Raw genomic sequence first — 17304 nt, forward strand, 5'->3', positions numbered from 1 at the left:
CCCTCCTGCAGGCTCCAGCTATGGTTAAGCCCAGGGGCCTGTTCTTCGTACCGCGCTAAGTGAGTTAGCTGGATGAGATTGTTGACGATTTCGCGTGATCCTGGATCGTTCGGTTCCCCGAAGCCCATCCGGGACTTGCTGTCATAGCAACAGAGCCGTAAGCGTAAACCTGCTGGGGAGCAGGTTTACTTTATGTAAACAGGATTAGATCGCGGCCACGCAGGTATGTCCGCGTCATTCATACGAAAGCAACAGCGATATTCCACCACTGTTTCACCATAAATAAATAACATCAATGTAACTAAAGATAATGCAGCACTTGATCCTTTTATTGATTTCACACAGATACATACAGGTCATTCCCTAAAAAAGGGAAATGTACTATTAACATTCTATTACATGTATGTGATTATTACAGATGTAATTCATATTTCAGAGTAGTAATTGTAAATTACTTCGTGTAATCAAGATGAGAGACCACGGCTATAAAAGCGAAGGTGGATTTGGGAAGTCTGTCGCAGTCATATCCTGTCCGTTTACGCGAGCCACCCATTGCGGAAGGTGCAAGATTGATAAGGAGAGTCCTCAGAATTCAGCGTATATTGCGGGACAGACAGGATCCTTTAGCTCAGCGCGACAGTGTGCTCATAGAGAGATATCGATTTTCCCGTGAGGGTATTATTCACTTAACCAACTTGTTGACGAGGGGGTGCAGGACCACCACCTGTCTTTTTTTTTGCTCTGCCCTTTTCTTGGTTGCTGTTATGAACAAACAAACAGAGTATTCCAGGGTCTCTTTCCAAGAGACTAAAAGCAATATAAGTGATAAATATTACCATTCTGTAGAATATTCTTATATTTCACTTTTACTTGTTCCCATGTTCTAGTGGGTCCTGTCGTGGCTCTAATGTGAAAGGGGATATAATATAACATATTATAATATAATATAATGTAATATAATATTGGATAATATGGTGTGATATGATAAATCTACCCTACCGCCTACTGGTGTTGGCCAGAGGGGCCGATGGCGCAATATGGCAGCCTGGCTTCTGTCAGTCTGCCCCAGGGCAGCTGTGGCTACAACCGTAGCTGCCTCCACCAGTGTGTGAATGTGAGAGTGAATGAATAGTGGCATTGTAAAGCGCTTTGGGTGCCTTGAAAAGCGCTATATAAATCCACTCCATTATTATTGTTATTATTGAATTACTTACGAGTTTGATTTGTCAGCAACTTTCTGCCAGCCCTCTCTCCTTGCTTTTGCAGCCTTTGCAGTGTTCCCTTGCGTTTTAATTAAACTCTGAAACTCCTGAAATCCCTCACTCAAGAGTTCTTGCTCTGCTGCCGAAAAATACCGAGCGCGCTCCTTCGACATTTTCGCCGACCAATCAAAGGGTTGCCGATCAATGTTTCTACTATCGATGCGTAGCCCCTGTTGGGCCACCCAGTGATCTCACATTACTTCATCCAGCTATACTAATCATCAACAACAGGTGTGTTCGGGGAACTGGAATAGCGAGCTCAGAGTTAGCGCGATGCTTTGGTCTTGGATGTTTCATTTGATCTTGGATGTAGTAAGCGACGTACGAAGCACAGGGCCCTGGGCTAACAAGCCCCTGATTAAGATGTGATCCACACTCTGGGAGACAGCTCTCCTCAGCTCTGGCTCCTCTTTGACGACACAGTGATTGAGATTAATGGTGGCCTTGATCAATTTTAAGACTGTGCGATATAGTGAGGACATAATGGTACGTGCCAGGTCACAAATCTTATAGTGAGCTATCAGCTCCTAATGGGACATGAAGGAGTTTGTAATAGCAGCATACGAAATGATGCGATTTAACTTCAGTATGGAAATTATAAGAAATGTTAAAAAACTTGGTGAAGATGAACAAAATGAAGAACAATGGTGGCTCTTTAAGTTATGCAGCAAGCAAATGTGGCTACACTGTCCTAAAGGCTAGAGCAGGGGTAGGCAACCTTTCTAATGACGAGTGCCATCTAAAATTTCCTCAGAAGTCAATGTGCCATATGATTGCATTAGCAATAAATTTAATAACGCTCTATATGAACAGTTACACACTATATAGAACCACTTTATAGAATGATATTTGTTTGCAGATGTTGGCAGCTATCAGCGAATAGTTATCAGCTATTTTGAAACAAAAAAAGACTTTTTATCCATAACAGTAAATGAACTGTACAACAGAAAATACAAATGCTATTTATGGTCTCCTCACAAGAATGATAAGAAAAATAAACTGACACACATGTTAATGTGATCTCTGGTCTCCCACTCAGAGACACAGGTCTCCAAGTGTCCAGCATTCAGACCTGAGGACACTCATGTGAGAGAAAATCTGCTCACACAGATATGTAGAGCCAAATATGTCAATAAGGCCTCTGCAATGTTCTGAAGACAGTTAAACTTGTCAGGTAGTGATGTCCAGCAGGTGAAAATGAAAGCTCCATGAACACGCACAGCTGTGGATTCCAGCTGCTTCGATGTTGCATTAACTGGCATTAACCCAGCCAGTTAATGCGAGACAAACCCAGCTGCTCATTAAAGCTTTCTGGTTTGATCAGAAAATAAAACATTGGTCCATACACCTGAAAGTCCCAAAAATGCATTGTGTCTCGAGTCTACGGATGTATCCGTGTATTTCCGTGGTGCTGATGCTGTGCTGAGCGGAAAGCTCCTGAAGCTTTGAAGTGTCAGAATGTGGAAAGCTAGCAACGTCCCTCTCACCAGTAGGTGAGTTAGTAAGTAAGTTATTTTTTTTAGCCAATTACAAGTTGAATCTGGTAGTTGGGGCTGTTAGCTAAGATACCGTCAACTAATGTGTCTTTGCGAGCTGATTTGCACCGCTGGCCCGGCCATTAATTTTTTGATGCACCTTCTCAGATTAATTCACTGTGTGTCGTGCCCAGGGCTGGACTGGGACAAAAAAAAAAAAAAACAGCCCAGGCATTTTGACTAAAGACCGGCCCACCAGGTATTAAAGCCATAAAGCCTTTGAATGAAAACAAACGCTGTCTTGTTGGTATACAGGGAGTGCAGAATTATTAGGCAAATGAGTATTTTGTCCACATCATCCTCTTCATGTATGTTGTCTTACTCCAAGCTGTATAGGCTCGAAAGCCTACTACCAATTAAACATTTTAGGTGATGTGTAACTCTGTAATGAGAAGGGGTGTGGTCTAATGACATCAACACCCTATAGGGCTTTGGAGCGTGATGTCACGGGGGTGGGCGTGGAAAGGATTTTGGCCCGATCCGCCATTTTGGGGGTCTAAGTAAGGAGCGAAAGCATAGCCATGGTTCGTACTTGCTGTGTGGTCGGCTGCAATGTTCGATCTTACGACCGGCACGGGAATAAGTTTCGATTGTCTTTTTATGCTTTCCCAACCTGGAAGCAACATGAAGGAGCTCATGTATCGGATATTACCAAACGAAGGCGTCTAGCCTGGATAGAAGCCGTGAGACGAGCTGATATCAAGTTCTGTTACGTCTCCAGATATATCAGCTGGTGTGCTCAAGACATTTTCATTCCGGTAAGTTCTAAATATGTTCACATCACACTTTATAGCTGAATAATATCATCGTTGGTGGTCTCGGAAGTTATAGAAATTGCGATCAAACATAGAATGGAGTGACTTGACTTGACTTGCACACACAGATATCCCCCTAAAATAGCTAAAACTAAAAACAAACTAAAAACTACTTCCAAAAACATTCAGCTTTGATATTAATGAGTTTTTTGGGTTCATTGAGAACATGGTTGTTGTTCAATAATAAAATTATTCCTCAAAAATACAACTTGCCTAATAATTCTGCACTCCCTGTAAGTATGATTTCTATACATTTTACATAAGATAAAAACTTTGGTTGTAAGCTTCAGATAATTATTTAATAACAGCCAGACATTTTAAGTGAGAATGAGAAAGTATTTCTTTGTGCCCCCCTCTCCCTGTTAATGCCCTACCTGCCCCCCTGGCAAAACTTTGCTAGACCCGCCCCTGCACAGTTACCAGCTGTCAGCTACTTAGAAAAAGATCCTGGTGTTATTTGTCTCTCAGAAACAGTTCAGAACTTCCCTTCAACTCATTCATGTCACCTAAAAGGTAAACCTGTTTCTCCATCACCTGTTCAGCTGAGGCACGTGTGCCTAGGGTTGCCGACCCCTGGGCTAGAGCTTGCTTCTTTTTCATTTTTCATTTTTCAATCCATGGCCTTAACCCTCTCAAGGCAGGCGTTGCCGATTTGCAACAGTTAAAAACTAACAACCTGATTACCCCACATACATATTTTATGAGTTTTTTTTTACTCAGAAGTACCACTGCGGGACTTGGTTGTGCATTAGCAACAAAAAGTTTAATTTGAGCCTGAGAGGGTTAATAAACAAACTATTCAATGAACAAATTATGTTTCTCTCAGAACAATAACAAGAACTAAGTGAATGAAAGTGAATTAATGAAAGACTGATTTATTTTCTCGTGTGAGTCAATTTAACAGAAGGCCATTCTTCAGTGTGTGGAAGTCATTGAGACTATTTTAGTTACGAGCTTTTGCTTCTGCTGCACTTTTATTTTATCTAGGCCACCTGTCCATTGCCAAGTTGCTTGAGTTTAATCTCAGTGCACCTACTAGCCCTCCAAAACCCTAGCTTCACATCACGTTCATATTTCTAGGGTTGAGTGCTCTTTAGGGTAGTGTAGCGTTCTTTGGTACAAATGTAATTATACAAAGCTTTAATGAAGTTTATGGAACTCAAACAATTTTTAAAGCTTATTTTAACAGGTAACAAGGAACAGTGTCAAATGACCCATATGGAAAAGATATATATAAATCTTATAAAGTTTGTATCTGTCTTGTGTGAAACTTGTATGAAAAGCATATAAGAGTGAAGACAGATATAAGATCCCTTGAAAAATTATATAATGAAACTTGTATGGTTTGGATACTTACTAAAACAATATATGAAAGTAATGAGAAAGTGGCCACTTTCATGAGTAAATCACATATAAGTTTTTACTATTTCTTTTCCATATGGGGAGGTACAATATTTTTGCTATTTTACAATTACATTGCTATATTTCATCAGCCTGTTTGTGTTCAGTATCATGAAAAGGCAACCAGTTACATTCTGTATGTATATAAAATAAAATATAGGGTGCTGTTATACAATAAATGAAAAAAAAAATGTCTATATCTATTTTTATGACTGTTACGGCCCTAGCAGGGCCTCCTCCTGAAGGTGCCTGTGTGGGCGTGTCACACTACCTCTTCTGCCTGAGGTGCCACCTTTCCCTTTTGTGCAGCTGATTCTCGTCAGTAATCAAGGAGATTTAAGCCCAGGGAAAGGTGAGCTCTGGGCCAGAGTGCCATTTTGTGTGGGTCCAGCTAGTGAGCTGAGTGTCTTGTGGTGTTTCCAGCTAGTGAGCTGAGTGTCTTGTGGTGTTTCCAGCTAGTGAGCTGAGTGTCTTGTGGTGTTTCCAGCTAGTGAGCTGAGTGTCTTGTGGTGTTTCCAGCTAGTGAGCTGAGTGTCTTGTGGTGTTTCCAGCTAGTGAGCTGCGCTTTCCTTTTGACTTTTTGCCTTACTGACCGACGCCTGAGTTTTGTTTGTTTCTTTTATGGTGATAACGGCTTGTCCGTCTCTTTTAGTTGAATTACTTCAATAAAACTGTTTTATTTAACTGTTTTGCCTCCCTGACTCCTTTTTCTGACCCGGTCACTTTTGTTACTTCCCCCTCCCCGCCTAGACCCCTCAGGGGAACGTAACAATGACCAAAATATCACCCCAACAATCACTAAATCTCACAAAAACTATATTTGGATACAACAAAATTCGGATACATGAACATTTTTAATAGCAAGCTTTTTATCTAAACTGTGAGAGGCCAATTGAAAGTGTTGTCATCTTCTTAAACCGAGATCGTGAAACCAAACTGCTAGTGACACACAAGTACACTGAAGCATCCATGCAGTCTTCTCACCCAGCCAGCTCTAATTAGTCTGTGATGTGGTGATAAATACGCTCAATGCTTAACCACGGCTCTTAAGAAATTGCTGAAAACTGGTGACAATTCATTACTAACAGTTTACTAACAGTTTTCGACATTCAAGCACAAGAATTTGTGCTTGAATGTTTACACACTGATGAATACTGTGTTGTGGTTGTTTGTTTTCCTTCTGTACAGATTTGAGGAAAAACCCGATCACCTTCTTTTAGTTGCTCCCTTTAGGGGTTGCTACAGCATATTATTTGCCTTCATTTCACCCTAACCATAGCATCCTCTTCTGTCACACCAACCCTCTCCATGAATCTTCTATGCAGTTTTCCTCTTTTCCTCCTACCTGGCAGCTCCATAGTCAACATCCTTTGCCCATTATCCCTCCATCCCTCCACTGTACATGTCTGACCATCTCAGCCTTGTCTCTCTAACTTTGTCTCCTAACTGCTCAAACTGAGCTGTTCCTCTTATGTACTATTGATGAACTGCATGCTTCATTTGGCAAACATTTTATGGCTGGCTGCCCTGCCTGATGCTACCCTCCCCATTTAACTGGGCTTGTGAAGTACATAGGACTATGATTTATTTATTTATTTATTTTTTTTGGGGGGGGGGGGGGGGGGGGGGGGATGATATCAGATATAACATCAACAACTTTTATAAAGCTGATTACAGCGAGGGAAACAAGAAGAAGAAATCATCCCAGTGGTCAACCACAAAGTCTGCAGTGTGAATAGTTACCTTCCACTGACAAATAACGATATTTCTATTCATTAAATGATCGTTTGGTAAGTTTCCCGCTATGCCATTAGCATACCTGCAGGATGCAGTAGCCCACGCAAGGAAAAGGAAAAAGATAGATAAATAAACAGGAGTTTGCAAGTGCAGGAAGAAACTTCATGTTTTTATTCTTTTAAGTGCCGGTGATATTGCCCTGCTGTGCTGGCCTCTTCTGACGCCATCGTGCATGTTATCTCACAGGAAATGCAATTTTGAGTAGATGTGCTCTGAGCCTTCACCCCCCACCCTTGTGGAGCCCTGCGAGGCGAGTCAGGCAAGTGAGGAAACCTCCCAGCAAAGCAGAAGTGACAGGCTGTGGAACTAGCTAATATTCTCTGACACATGGCATTGGGACCCTCTCACCTCTACTCAACATATCCAGCACACAGCAAATGGAGGAGAACACAGAGCAAAGACCTCCACTAAAGAGCCTCATAGCATGGCCATGATTAGGCACTGCATGGATATCAGGGAGTCAGATTACTCCGGAAATGAGTTGGGGAATGTTGCAAATGAGTGCATCAACAAGAGGGCACTTAGATGCCCATTTAGTTTATAGAGCTTCCTCTGAGTGTACTTTTCCATTCTGCCTGGTTCTGACTGTTTAAGAATTGAGCATATAAACCAGTGACATTTTCAGCATGGCATTCAGACCAATACAAAAAAAAAAGCTTTTCATCTTTGGCACCAACGTGAGGCAAAAAAACGATACAAGCACATTGTTGTAAAGGTCACAGGGACTTACAAGCATAGATAACCAAATTTATTATGCAAAGCCAGGTCCTTAGAAAATTGCCAAGATGAATGAAGAGAGCGTTGCTGTGTGAATAAAAATCCCCTGGTCACTGTTGTCTATCGCCATGGCGAGACAAGACACCACTGTGGCTCATAATGAGGACGGTCTACATGTCAATCATAGTGAGAAAGTCAAGGCTTCTGACGTAAAGGTTCCTCAAATCAAATGAATGGTCTTAAAATAACCCAGCATCTCTTTTGTGACAAATGTTGGTAATGGTAAATAGCAATGAATCGTATGTAATTAGGAAATCTGTATATAAATGGAGCGAAGCAGAAGCAGAAGTTTAAAAACCATTTACCAAACAACATGCAGATTGTATAGTGCTGTGAATAGGCATTTGTCCCCTGTCTGGTTTCTTTTTTAAACCTGAGTAAATAGAAAATGCAGTTTTAAAATGATGATCTTATGTATCAAGGGGAAAAAATCTATCCCAAAGGTTTACTTTTTCACATAGGGAAATAATAATTGGTTGTTTTTGAGGGTTTTTTTTAGACATTTAGACATGGACTTGCTGGGATGTTTCAGATCATTGTCCAGCTGCATAACCCAAATGCTCTTGAACTGAAAGCCTCTCCTTAAGAATTTTCTGGTAGAGACAGAATTCCTGGTTCCATCAGCTTCACAAGTCATCCAAGTCCTGAAGCAGCAAAGCAGCCGCCTGCCATCACACCACCACCACCACCACGTTGACACGATGTTGTTTTTATGAAATGCTGTGTTAGGTTTATGCCAGATGTAACAAGACGACATTACTTTTTCACAAAGGGCCAGGTAGATTTAGATATTTTTTTCCTTGTTCACTTAAATTAGTTAAATTTGTTACATACAAACAAATTTAAAAAAGAAATCAGCAAGGGGGCAAATACATCTCCAACCTATCTTGGCAAAAGGGTGCCTCTCCCTAAGCCTGGTTCTGCCAGAGGTTTCTTCTGGTTAAAAGGGAGTTTTTGCTTCCCACCGTTGCCAAGTGCTTGCTCAAAAGGGTTCGTCTAATTGTTGGGGTTTTCGCTGTATTATTGCAGGGTCTTTACCCTACAAAATAAGGTCCTTCGCTTTGACTTGGTTTTATATAAATAAAATGTGTTTATATAGTGATCCAGTTTAAATAACATTGAACTAAATTTAATTTTTACAGCATTGTATGTGCCCCTTTAATGCCATTCTGTTTGTTCAAAAGAGTGGAAATCTTAGTGTAGAGCAACATTTGATTTTAGTGTCATGGAGCTCTTTGCTTCAACACAACATTGTCCATCATACAGCATAGCGCGTACAGACAGGTTGATTTCTTCCCAGTCTTGTGTGAAATAAATTGACTCGCCTGTCCAATGTTCCATCCAACACTTTTACAATAAACTGTAATTCTGACTGTGAGACTTATCATCTTACAGTGACCAGTGTTACAGGCACTTTAATGGGTAGGACAAGATTCTTCTTCTTCCTGTATATTATTATATAGTATATTATCCAGTATTGATACAGATGGAAAAAAAATAAATGTATATATATATATATATATATATATATATATATATATATATATATATATATATATATATATATATATATATGGATATATATATATATATATATATATATAGGTATATATAAAAACAAGAAGCTTAAACCACATTTCCTCAGTAAACAATACAATTGGTGTAACTACAGATGTTTCCAATGAGACTTCCCTTCCTGTACTTTTAAAACAGACGTCTGATCACGTGACAACCTCCCCTTGTCCTTTAGTGACCTATGGCCAGATTAAGTTTTCCAACCATTGCTGAATCAGACCAGGGAGTAAGATGAGCTTAATGAGGATGGAGAAACAGTAAGACTGTGGTTGCATGTATGAGGCTGAGGGAGACAGTATGTGCCTGTCTCTGTCATTTAACAGAAATACAGTCCCTTATGTCAAACCGATTTTATGTTACATGGTCTCTTAAGGCTTAAAGAAGAGGCCCGAAAAAAGCCTATTACCTATGCAAACTGATGTCACCCAGAGAAGTGCTGTGAATGTTTTCGGTTAAAAGCATCAGAGAGGAGGGAAAAGTATCTGTGCTATCACTGTGCAGAGGAATAGAAAATGTACTTATGGACGCAGGGACAGGTAACACATGCGGTGCATTGTGTGACTCGCTTTCACGCCGTAATGGCTGTGTTATTCGCAAGAGCGCCACATCCATAGCACTGTATGGAATCATAAATGAGACCAGAAGCTATCATCATTACCATTAGCTATGAAGCAGTCGCCTTAGCGGGGATCATTGCTCCCCTCAGGGATGCAAATTATCCACACGTTGCTCCACAGCTGGGCGAGATTGAGATCATCTGAGAGAAAATCCAGTTTGCCAATAACCCCCAGCTTTAACTGTTCACTGGGTTTCATAATCTCCACACTGCTGGAAACACCTTCTCATCAAGTCATTTCCGTATTAATTTGTAAAACATTATTTATTAAACCAAGTGAAACAATGAGATATTTGGCAACAGCTCTGAATACTGACTGAGACCTATTTTCAGAAACAGAGAAAATTATTTTTACTGCCCTTGGGAATTTGTTTATGATTTGCTTCAATCAGATATTCATTTATTAAGATATTTGTTAAATGTTTAGGCAGTTTTCAGCTCTGTTGTTTTTAAATGTGAATATATATCCTGAGCACCTGACAGTAGAAATCACAGAACAGCTAATACGTGGGTAAAATAGATAGATGGTGGTGGAATAAGTGGAAAGACTAATATAAAGGAATATAATTTGGACAAGCTAATGCAATGCTTTGAGTATACACTCTGATGGACAACTATGGTGTACATGCTCTCTCAGCTTTTTCATTAAACCGGTTCATTTTAATCGACTTCTTCCTTGAACACTAATCCCTTCAATCCACTGATCCGTGGATCCTCAACGTGATGCTGCTTCCTAAATTTGAAAGTAAAGGAAGAAAATGCCACAGCTTCTAAACTATAAGTGGATTTTAACACCCCATGCACAGAACACAGAAAAGCACAGGACGTCTATGAACAAACACAACACAGCAATGTCCGGATACCAACCTTTCTTTGAAGTCGAGAAAGATCTTCCCCAGGCCGCTTCCTCCACTGACCATGTTCATTTCAATGGCTCGCAAGAGAGCAAAGTGGACTTTGATCACATCCTAAAGGAAAAATAACAATAAAAAGTAGAATTTCATCATCACCCCCAGCATGAAATATTGACACAAGGCTGGACGGATCCATGGTTTCACGTTGTTTATGATCCTACAATCCAAATGTTGTAGCTGAAATTGAGACTCATCAGACCGGACAACTTTTCCAGTCTTGTACTATAGAAAATGTAGTGAGGCTGTGCAAATTGTAGCTTTATTACAGTAACTGATCTTTTTTCAAGGTTCATTGTATTCGGAGGTGCTCCTCAGCATTCATTGGTTATTACGAGTGGCTATTTGAGTTACTGTTGCCTTGCTCAGCTTGAAGCAGCCTGGACATTCTCTTCTGACCTCTGGTATGAACAAGGCGCTTTCTCACAGGCAACTGCTGCTCACTGGATATTTTCTCTTTTTCAGAATATTCTCTGTAAACCCTAGAGATGGTTGTGTGTGGAAAAAAGCCCACCAAATAAGCAGTGTCTAAAATACCAAGACCAACCAGTCCAGCAGCTAATAGCCATACCACATTGAAAGTCCATTAAATCACCTTTCAGCCCTTGGTGCTCTACTTAAACTTCGGCAGGTCTTGACCGTGTCTACATGCCTTACTGTGCTGGGTTGCTGCCATCTGAGTGGCTAATTAGATATTTGCATTAATGCTCTGTCTGATTTTCAGCTATTTGGTCCTATGTGAAGCACTTCAAAGTGCAACCAGGATGAAAGGTACAAATAAAGTTTAATTAACTGATACAAGAACTCATCTTGAAACATTTAGTACACATTGTTGCCCTCTCTATTAAACTCTAATTAGTTCAGATTGCTAAGTGAAGATATAGTTGAGAAGTTGTATTTTTAGGAGAGACTGAGAACACACTCCTTCTGAATGTGATCATCTTTGCTATTTAGGTTATGTTGCCTAATTGCCAGAAAGCTGTGCGTCTATGTGGCTTCTATGTCCCAGAAAAAGAGAACAGAGGAGATCAGCAGTATAGACCTTTTTCACAAAGGTGGCTAAACATTTATTGAATATTACAGTTATTTAACATATTTTATAACCCAAGATTATTCGACATTTCTCGTGAACAAGCAAGTATGAATCCCTGCTACTTTATCACCACTTTCAAATCTCCATAAGCAGTCTGCAGCTCTCAGACATAATGCATAAACCTGGGAGAAGCTGGGCAATACTGTGACACACATTAAAACAAACACAATGAGTATTTACAGTTCAGGGCCAAATTAAACTATAAATACTCATTATAGGAGAGACTCAAATAAACTACAGCTGCTTTGTGTGTTACAGGTCAGCAAAACAGTGTGACTCATTAACATAATTTAATGCAACTCTGTACCACATGTGGTCCAGAGTGCGTGGTGGTATTTACATTTACATTGGTGTACATTTATACACCAATGAGGCATATTTTCTCAGCAGGAATGTTGACTGTTTTCTACTCTGGCCGTGACGAAAACACTGAGCAATGACAACACACTCAGCCCGAAGCAAAGCATGAATTTTCACAGCTTTGCACCCTTAATATACAGAAAATATAAACAATAGATCCCATCATTCTTTCAGCCATCCATACACATATCGAGTTATTCGCTTGGTGTGAAATGCATCCAGGTGTGCCGCACTGGCATTATGTTGTCTCGTAGAGTGGTTACTCACCTCCAGGTTTACAAAGATTGCCTCCATGTCCTGTGGACTCAAGACTTGCCTCAGTGGGATCATGTAATTCTTGAGGAAAGGAAGAAAAAAAAAAAAAAAAAAATTGGTGATTTTATGGGGTTTTTTTGTTGGTTTTTTTGAATAGCCACAGATTTCCCTTTTACAAACAAACAGTATAACTGGCATTTTCTCTCATGTCATGTGTGAACAGTTCACAGATCTGTGAAAATGACCCACAAAAATATCAGGCTGTGTTGTAAAAAATCCTTTTGAGGCCTAAGTGTGCAATAAATACATACAGCTGTTGTTTACGAAGCCCACTTATGCTTAGAGAGGAAAAAAATATGCTTTTTATTTCTCTAACGCTGCTTTATGGTTGTCACATTTCATCATCATAATGATAACAAATAGATCAACTAAGAAGCAACGCAAAGATAACTGGGTTTATTAACCCCAACTCAATTAAGCTTAACGAGTCCTCTGATCATAAGAAGGTTATTTATTCTAATTTAGACTTGTGCTGGTCTGGTGTGGGAAACACAGGATGCACATTTAGTTTAATGAAATTAGCGGAGCGGATGATTTGTGGCGCTCCATGAAATCGTGAATGAAATCTGTCAACGCGGAAACTGATGCGATACCAGCGCCGATCTCAGCGATGGTTTATTACTACACCGTGAAAGCTCAAACGTACGCGTCAGGGTGTGAGGGTCTGAGTCTTTGAGCACAGAATGTTTGTTTTTGATTTTCTCGGTAAACGGTAATCATACTTTGTAAAATGTTGTGTGTCCTGTGCTTCGCAAACTTCACGGCTCATATTCAGAAGACACACCGAGACTTTAGTCCTGGATAACTGTGAGAATGTTTCAGTGTCATTCCCTAATAAGCTAAAATGAATTGTGACCAATTGTGCTACAATTACGTGAATGTAGCGTGAAAAGTGAATGTTTTAAATATGCTAACTCAATTAAAGAAACCGTGTCAGCAGGGAGAGAGTCACGGCTGTTTCTAGCTTTCTGTGTTACATCTGCTAAATATTATTATTATTATTGTAATTAGTCAGACAGACAGACACGTACCACAAAGACACATTATACAGTAATGTGAAAAAGTCTTGAATCCACTTTTTTATTTTTCATTAGGAAAATCCAAAATAGGCGTAGTGATTTATTGAAACACACAAACATAAACAGAAATATAGAACATAGGGGAAAAACAAGGTTTGTACAATTCTGCTGAACTTGACAGTCAGTATTTGGTATGGCCAAATTTATAATTCAAGACAGACAGAACTCTCTTAGAAAAGCTTTCTTGTAATTCTTTTAGTCTTTAGGATGTTCTCAGGGCTTCTTGCAAGACATTTAAAGCATTTAAAAATGTTTCTTTCTCAGTTAGGCCTCCTGGCATTCTTTTGTTATTTAGGTTTTATTAAGTTTCATTTATTTTTATTTTATTTTAATGTGGTTCTTTTTTAATATTGTTTACTAGTTTTTCTAGATTACTATTAACAAAATGTCTAAAGATATCATTTTAAACCATTTTTTTGCCAAGTTGTCTGCTATGTGCAGACAGCAGTGGTTCTCGAGTTAGGTGTCTTTTTAATGCCTGAACTATTTTTTGCTTTAGTCGTTTAAGTGACTTAAATAACTATTCAAATTATTTTGAACGTCAGTCAGCTAAAAGGACTGTACTAAAAACGTCACTGAAAAAGACAAAAAAAAAAAAAAAAAAAAGACAGCCACTGTCCAAAGAAGAAACACTTGCAGAAAAACCTCAAGACCTGTTGCTGAAGACCAGTAAAAAAAAAACAAAAAAAACACACACACACACACAAAAGAAACAAAATAGAAAAAAATAGAAAAAATAGTCTGGCTACCTGCAAAGAAAATATAAAGAAATGAAAGTGACTGTTGCACAGCACTACAGACAATAAGAAAATAATGTGCAAGGGTAGGAGCAGAAAAATAAATATAACCTTTTAAAATGTTCTAGTGGAATAAGTGAATAAAATAAAAGTAAAATAAAAACTAAAATTAATACAAATGAATAGCGTCACTTTTATTGTAGTATATTCCCTTTGTAGGCAGCAAAGTATTAATCAGTTTTTCTAAGCTTGATGTGAATAAGTCACAGCTAATGTTACAATGACCTGATATAATTACTGTGTTTAAATGTAATCACAGAGCGGGCAATCTTTGCAGCAGAGCCTTGTGAATAAATATAATCCAACGCTGCTCCCTTCTCTTTGCCAGAGATGATCGTTCTCTTTCATACAAATACTGTGTGGAGTAAGAACAATCACCTGTGATAAACTTCAACACACAAAGAATAAAACACCTTTAAGGTGGGTGGAGAAGCATGCATATAAACAAATTTTATGATTAATTATTTCAGAAATATTTATTTTTCCCCGACACACATAGAGTATGTTCTCTCATATGTGATGTGTACTTAAAGGCTTAGGGATCAGCGTCATCCTTGAAAGCTGAGATAATAATAATCATATTGATCTACGTCCATGACACTTGTGTTCAAATATATATGACATTTCCATGCTGTGACCTGGCCCAAAGGTCTGAACCACCAACAAAGAAGTGACAAAGGAAAATTCAAGCATTGCATGGTTGTGCCAAAGGGAAAATGCACGCTTATCAGAAACTCAAATAGAGCTGTATTTGTAAACTCACCTTCTCAATGTCCTCTAAAGTCTTGTAGTACTTTGCTTCAGTTTCCTGAATCTCCACTAAGCAGCAGTTTCTCTTGTCATCTTCTGTCATACCCATTTTCTGCAGTGAGAATCAGATAAAATAATCAGTGACGACGATCACCTTGAACAGTTATATACTGCTAATTGTTTCAGTGATTATTTTTTTATATGTTACTAAGAATACATTAAAGGCTAAAATAACAGGGTCAGCATCACTAGTTTGCAATTTAAAGGACCACACAATGCTTTGATGTTTCCATCAAATTCTGCAACACTTTATTTCAACCTGTACTTGAAATTTTTTTTTTAGAAATTTTTGTATAACACTACTGCTATAAGAGCTGACTGTTGTTTTTATGAATTCCCAACTGTATGAAAAGCAGACTTATGACAAAGTGTTTGTGTCGTGTAATCCATCAAGGCCGTCGACTTGCGTTATCAGCAAGAGATAATGCAGTGCAGTCTTCCAATACAGTCACTTTTAGTCAATTTGCATGTAAACTCCTTTACTCTGCAAACACAATGAAATACTGACAAAATGAATTTAGACTTCATCTGACAGTTTACACAACTTATAGTCAGCTGTGCTTTCCTTTGCCAGGATGATCCACCCTTCATCATCAACATCTTTTTTTTATGTAGCCTATGATTTTTTTCACATTTAAGAAATTTTTTAAAAGCTGAGACAGTAGGAACAAATCTACCCCCCCCCCCCCCAAAAAAAAAATCTAACCCCCAATTATTGTTGTTTTTCTGTTAAAACAAGCAGAAATAAATGTAAAATTAGACATGTTTTGATACATGCTCGATAATCCAGAGAAGTGATTCTGTTCAACTGCAGGCAGCTGAACAGAGTTTTCCCCACAGGTTTCCTCAACTTTACAAACAGTGGTTATGTAACTATTGTTCATAGGGTTGGGGAAACCTGCAGTCAGCTGAGACTGGATGCGTGATGAAACGTTTCTCCCACTGAAAGCTATACATCCAGATGAACAGAATCATCCTTCTGGGAATGATTTTTTTTAATGTATCTGATTATGTCAAAGATAAATTTCTAAATATTTAGCATAGCTGGTGCCATGGCTAGAGATGGTGATGACACTGGCTATGACAGAAGGATGCAAAATAATGAGCGTTTGAGCGTCACTGTATGTGTGGGTTAGCTGGTTTAAGAAGACATGTGTAAAGAAATGTACATGAATCCAACGTTGTCAAGGCAAAACAATGCAAGCAGGCATGCTGTGATGGAGCCAGGTTAAGATGTGAAAAAGAGTCAAACTTCTACAGAGGGCCTGATGTCTCCATCTTCAGATGTGTATGTATGTGCATGCTTTGTTGAAAGAACAGTATACTGTAAGTGAGAAACCCTGTTGATCATGGCGAAACACACCCACACACATAGGCTTTGTTTCCATAGATTTTCCTTTTTTATGTTGTAGTATGATTATGAGCACCCTGAGGAATTAATAGCTAAGCCATCTGGAGTAGATCTGGCTGTTGATAACCAGTGCTGGTAATACGAAAACTGGCACTAACAATGCAAAAATACAAGTCCAGGCCTTAGGCCAGCACAGGATCAACCAATCCGAGAAGTAGGGTTCAAAGCCAGCAGCATATTGTTTATTTGCTTTAGTGTGGCAGCTGGCGATGCTAGCTGAAGTCAGCACTGCAGTCACAGAGCTGAAGTCACTAGCTCTGAGTCAGACTGAACCAGATGGGGTATCGTTCACCATCGGTCCAACGGTCAGTAACTTAATTGGCAGATCTTTCTCTTGGGATGCTAGGAGTTGGTTTTAAATAAGGTGGTGGAGGGAATTTGCTGACAGGGTGTTGTGAGTCACAAGCACAGTGGCACTCACCTGCATGTATCTGATCTGCAGCATGAGAAAAGCAGAGCAAGTCAGAAGTAAAGATTTGTCACTGATTATGAAAGAGACATCTGCTACAGTTGAGTTTAGAGACACGATGTCATGCAGATACCGTACGACAATGACAAGGCCGACCACAGAAATAATCTAAAGCTAGTTAAAAGTGAGTGGGGGTGTTTCCTCTGGCACTATTAGTTCATTGCATTCCTGTAATGCAATTCGTTATGGTAAAATGAAATCATGCAAAATAAAATTCTTCCAAAGAGTGGGGAGAGTTGCAGTGATTTAGTCATAGTCCGTCACGTAGCACATTTGTACAG

The 17304-nt window shown here is 39.3% G+C and overlaps 1 protein-coding gene across 3 annotated transcripts in view; it reads right to left on the bottom strand.

Annotated features, from left to right (window-relative positions):
- The window catches only part of vav2 (vav guanine nucleotide exchange factor 2), a 193663-nt gene that overhangs the window by 23616 nt on the left and 152743 nt on the right, over nt 1-17304 (bottom strand). For all 3 annotated transcript variants that reach the window (XM_085359664.1, XM_085359663.1, XM_085359665.1), the window contains exons 6-8: nt 15097-15195; nt 12410-12478; nt 10646-10746 (exon numbers count right to left, since the gene is read on the bottom strand). In XM_085359664.1, the coding sequence (XP_085215790.1) occupies nt 10646-10746; nt 12410-12478; nt 15097-15195 (269 nt within the window). The remainder of the gene's footprint in view (nt 1-10645; nt 10747-12409; nt 12479-15096; nt 15196-17304) is intronic.

The sequence above is a fragment of the Diplotaxodon limnothrissa genome, linkage group LG7, assembly GCF_057381915.1.
Source record: "Diplotaxodon limnothrissa isolate DT_005_m linkage group LG7, D_limnothrissa_male_GT1.1, whole genome shotgun sequence".
NCBI lineage: Eukaryota > Metazoa > Chordata > Actinopteri > Cichliformes > Cichlidae > Diplotaxodon > Diplotaxodon limnothrissa.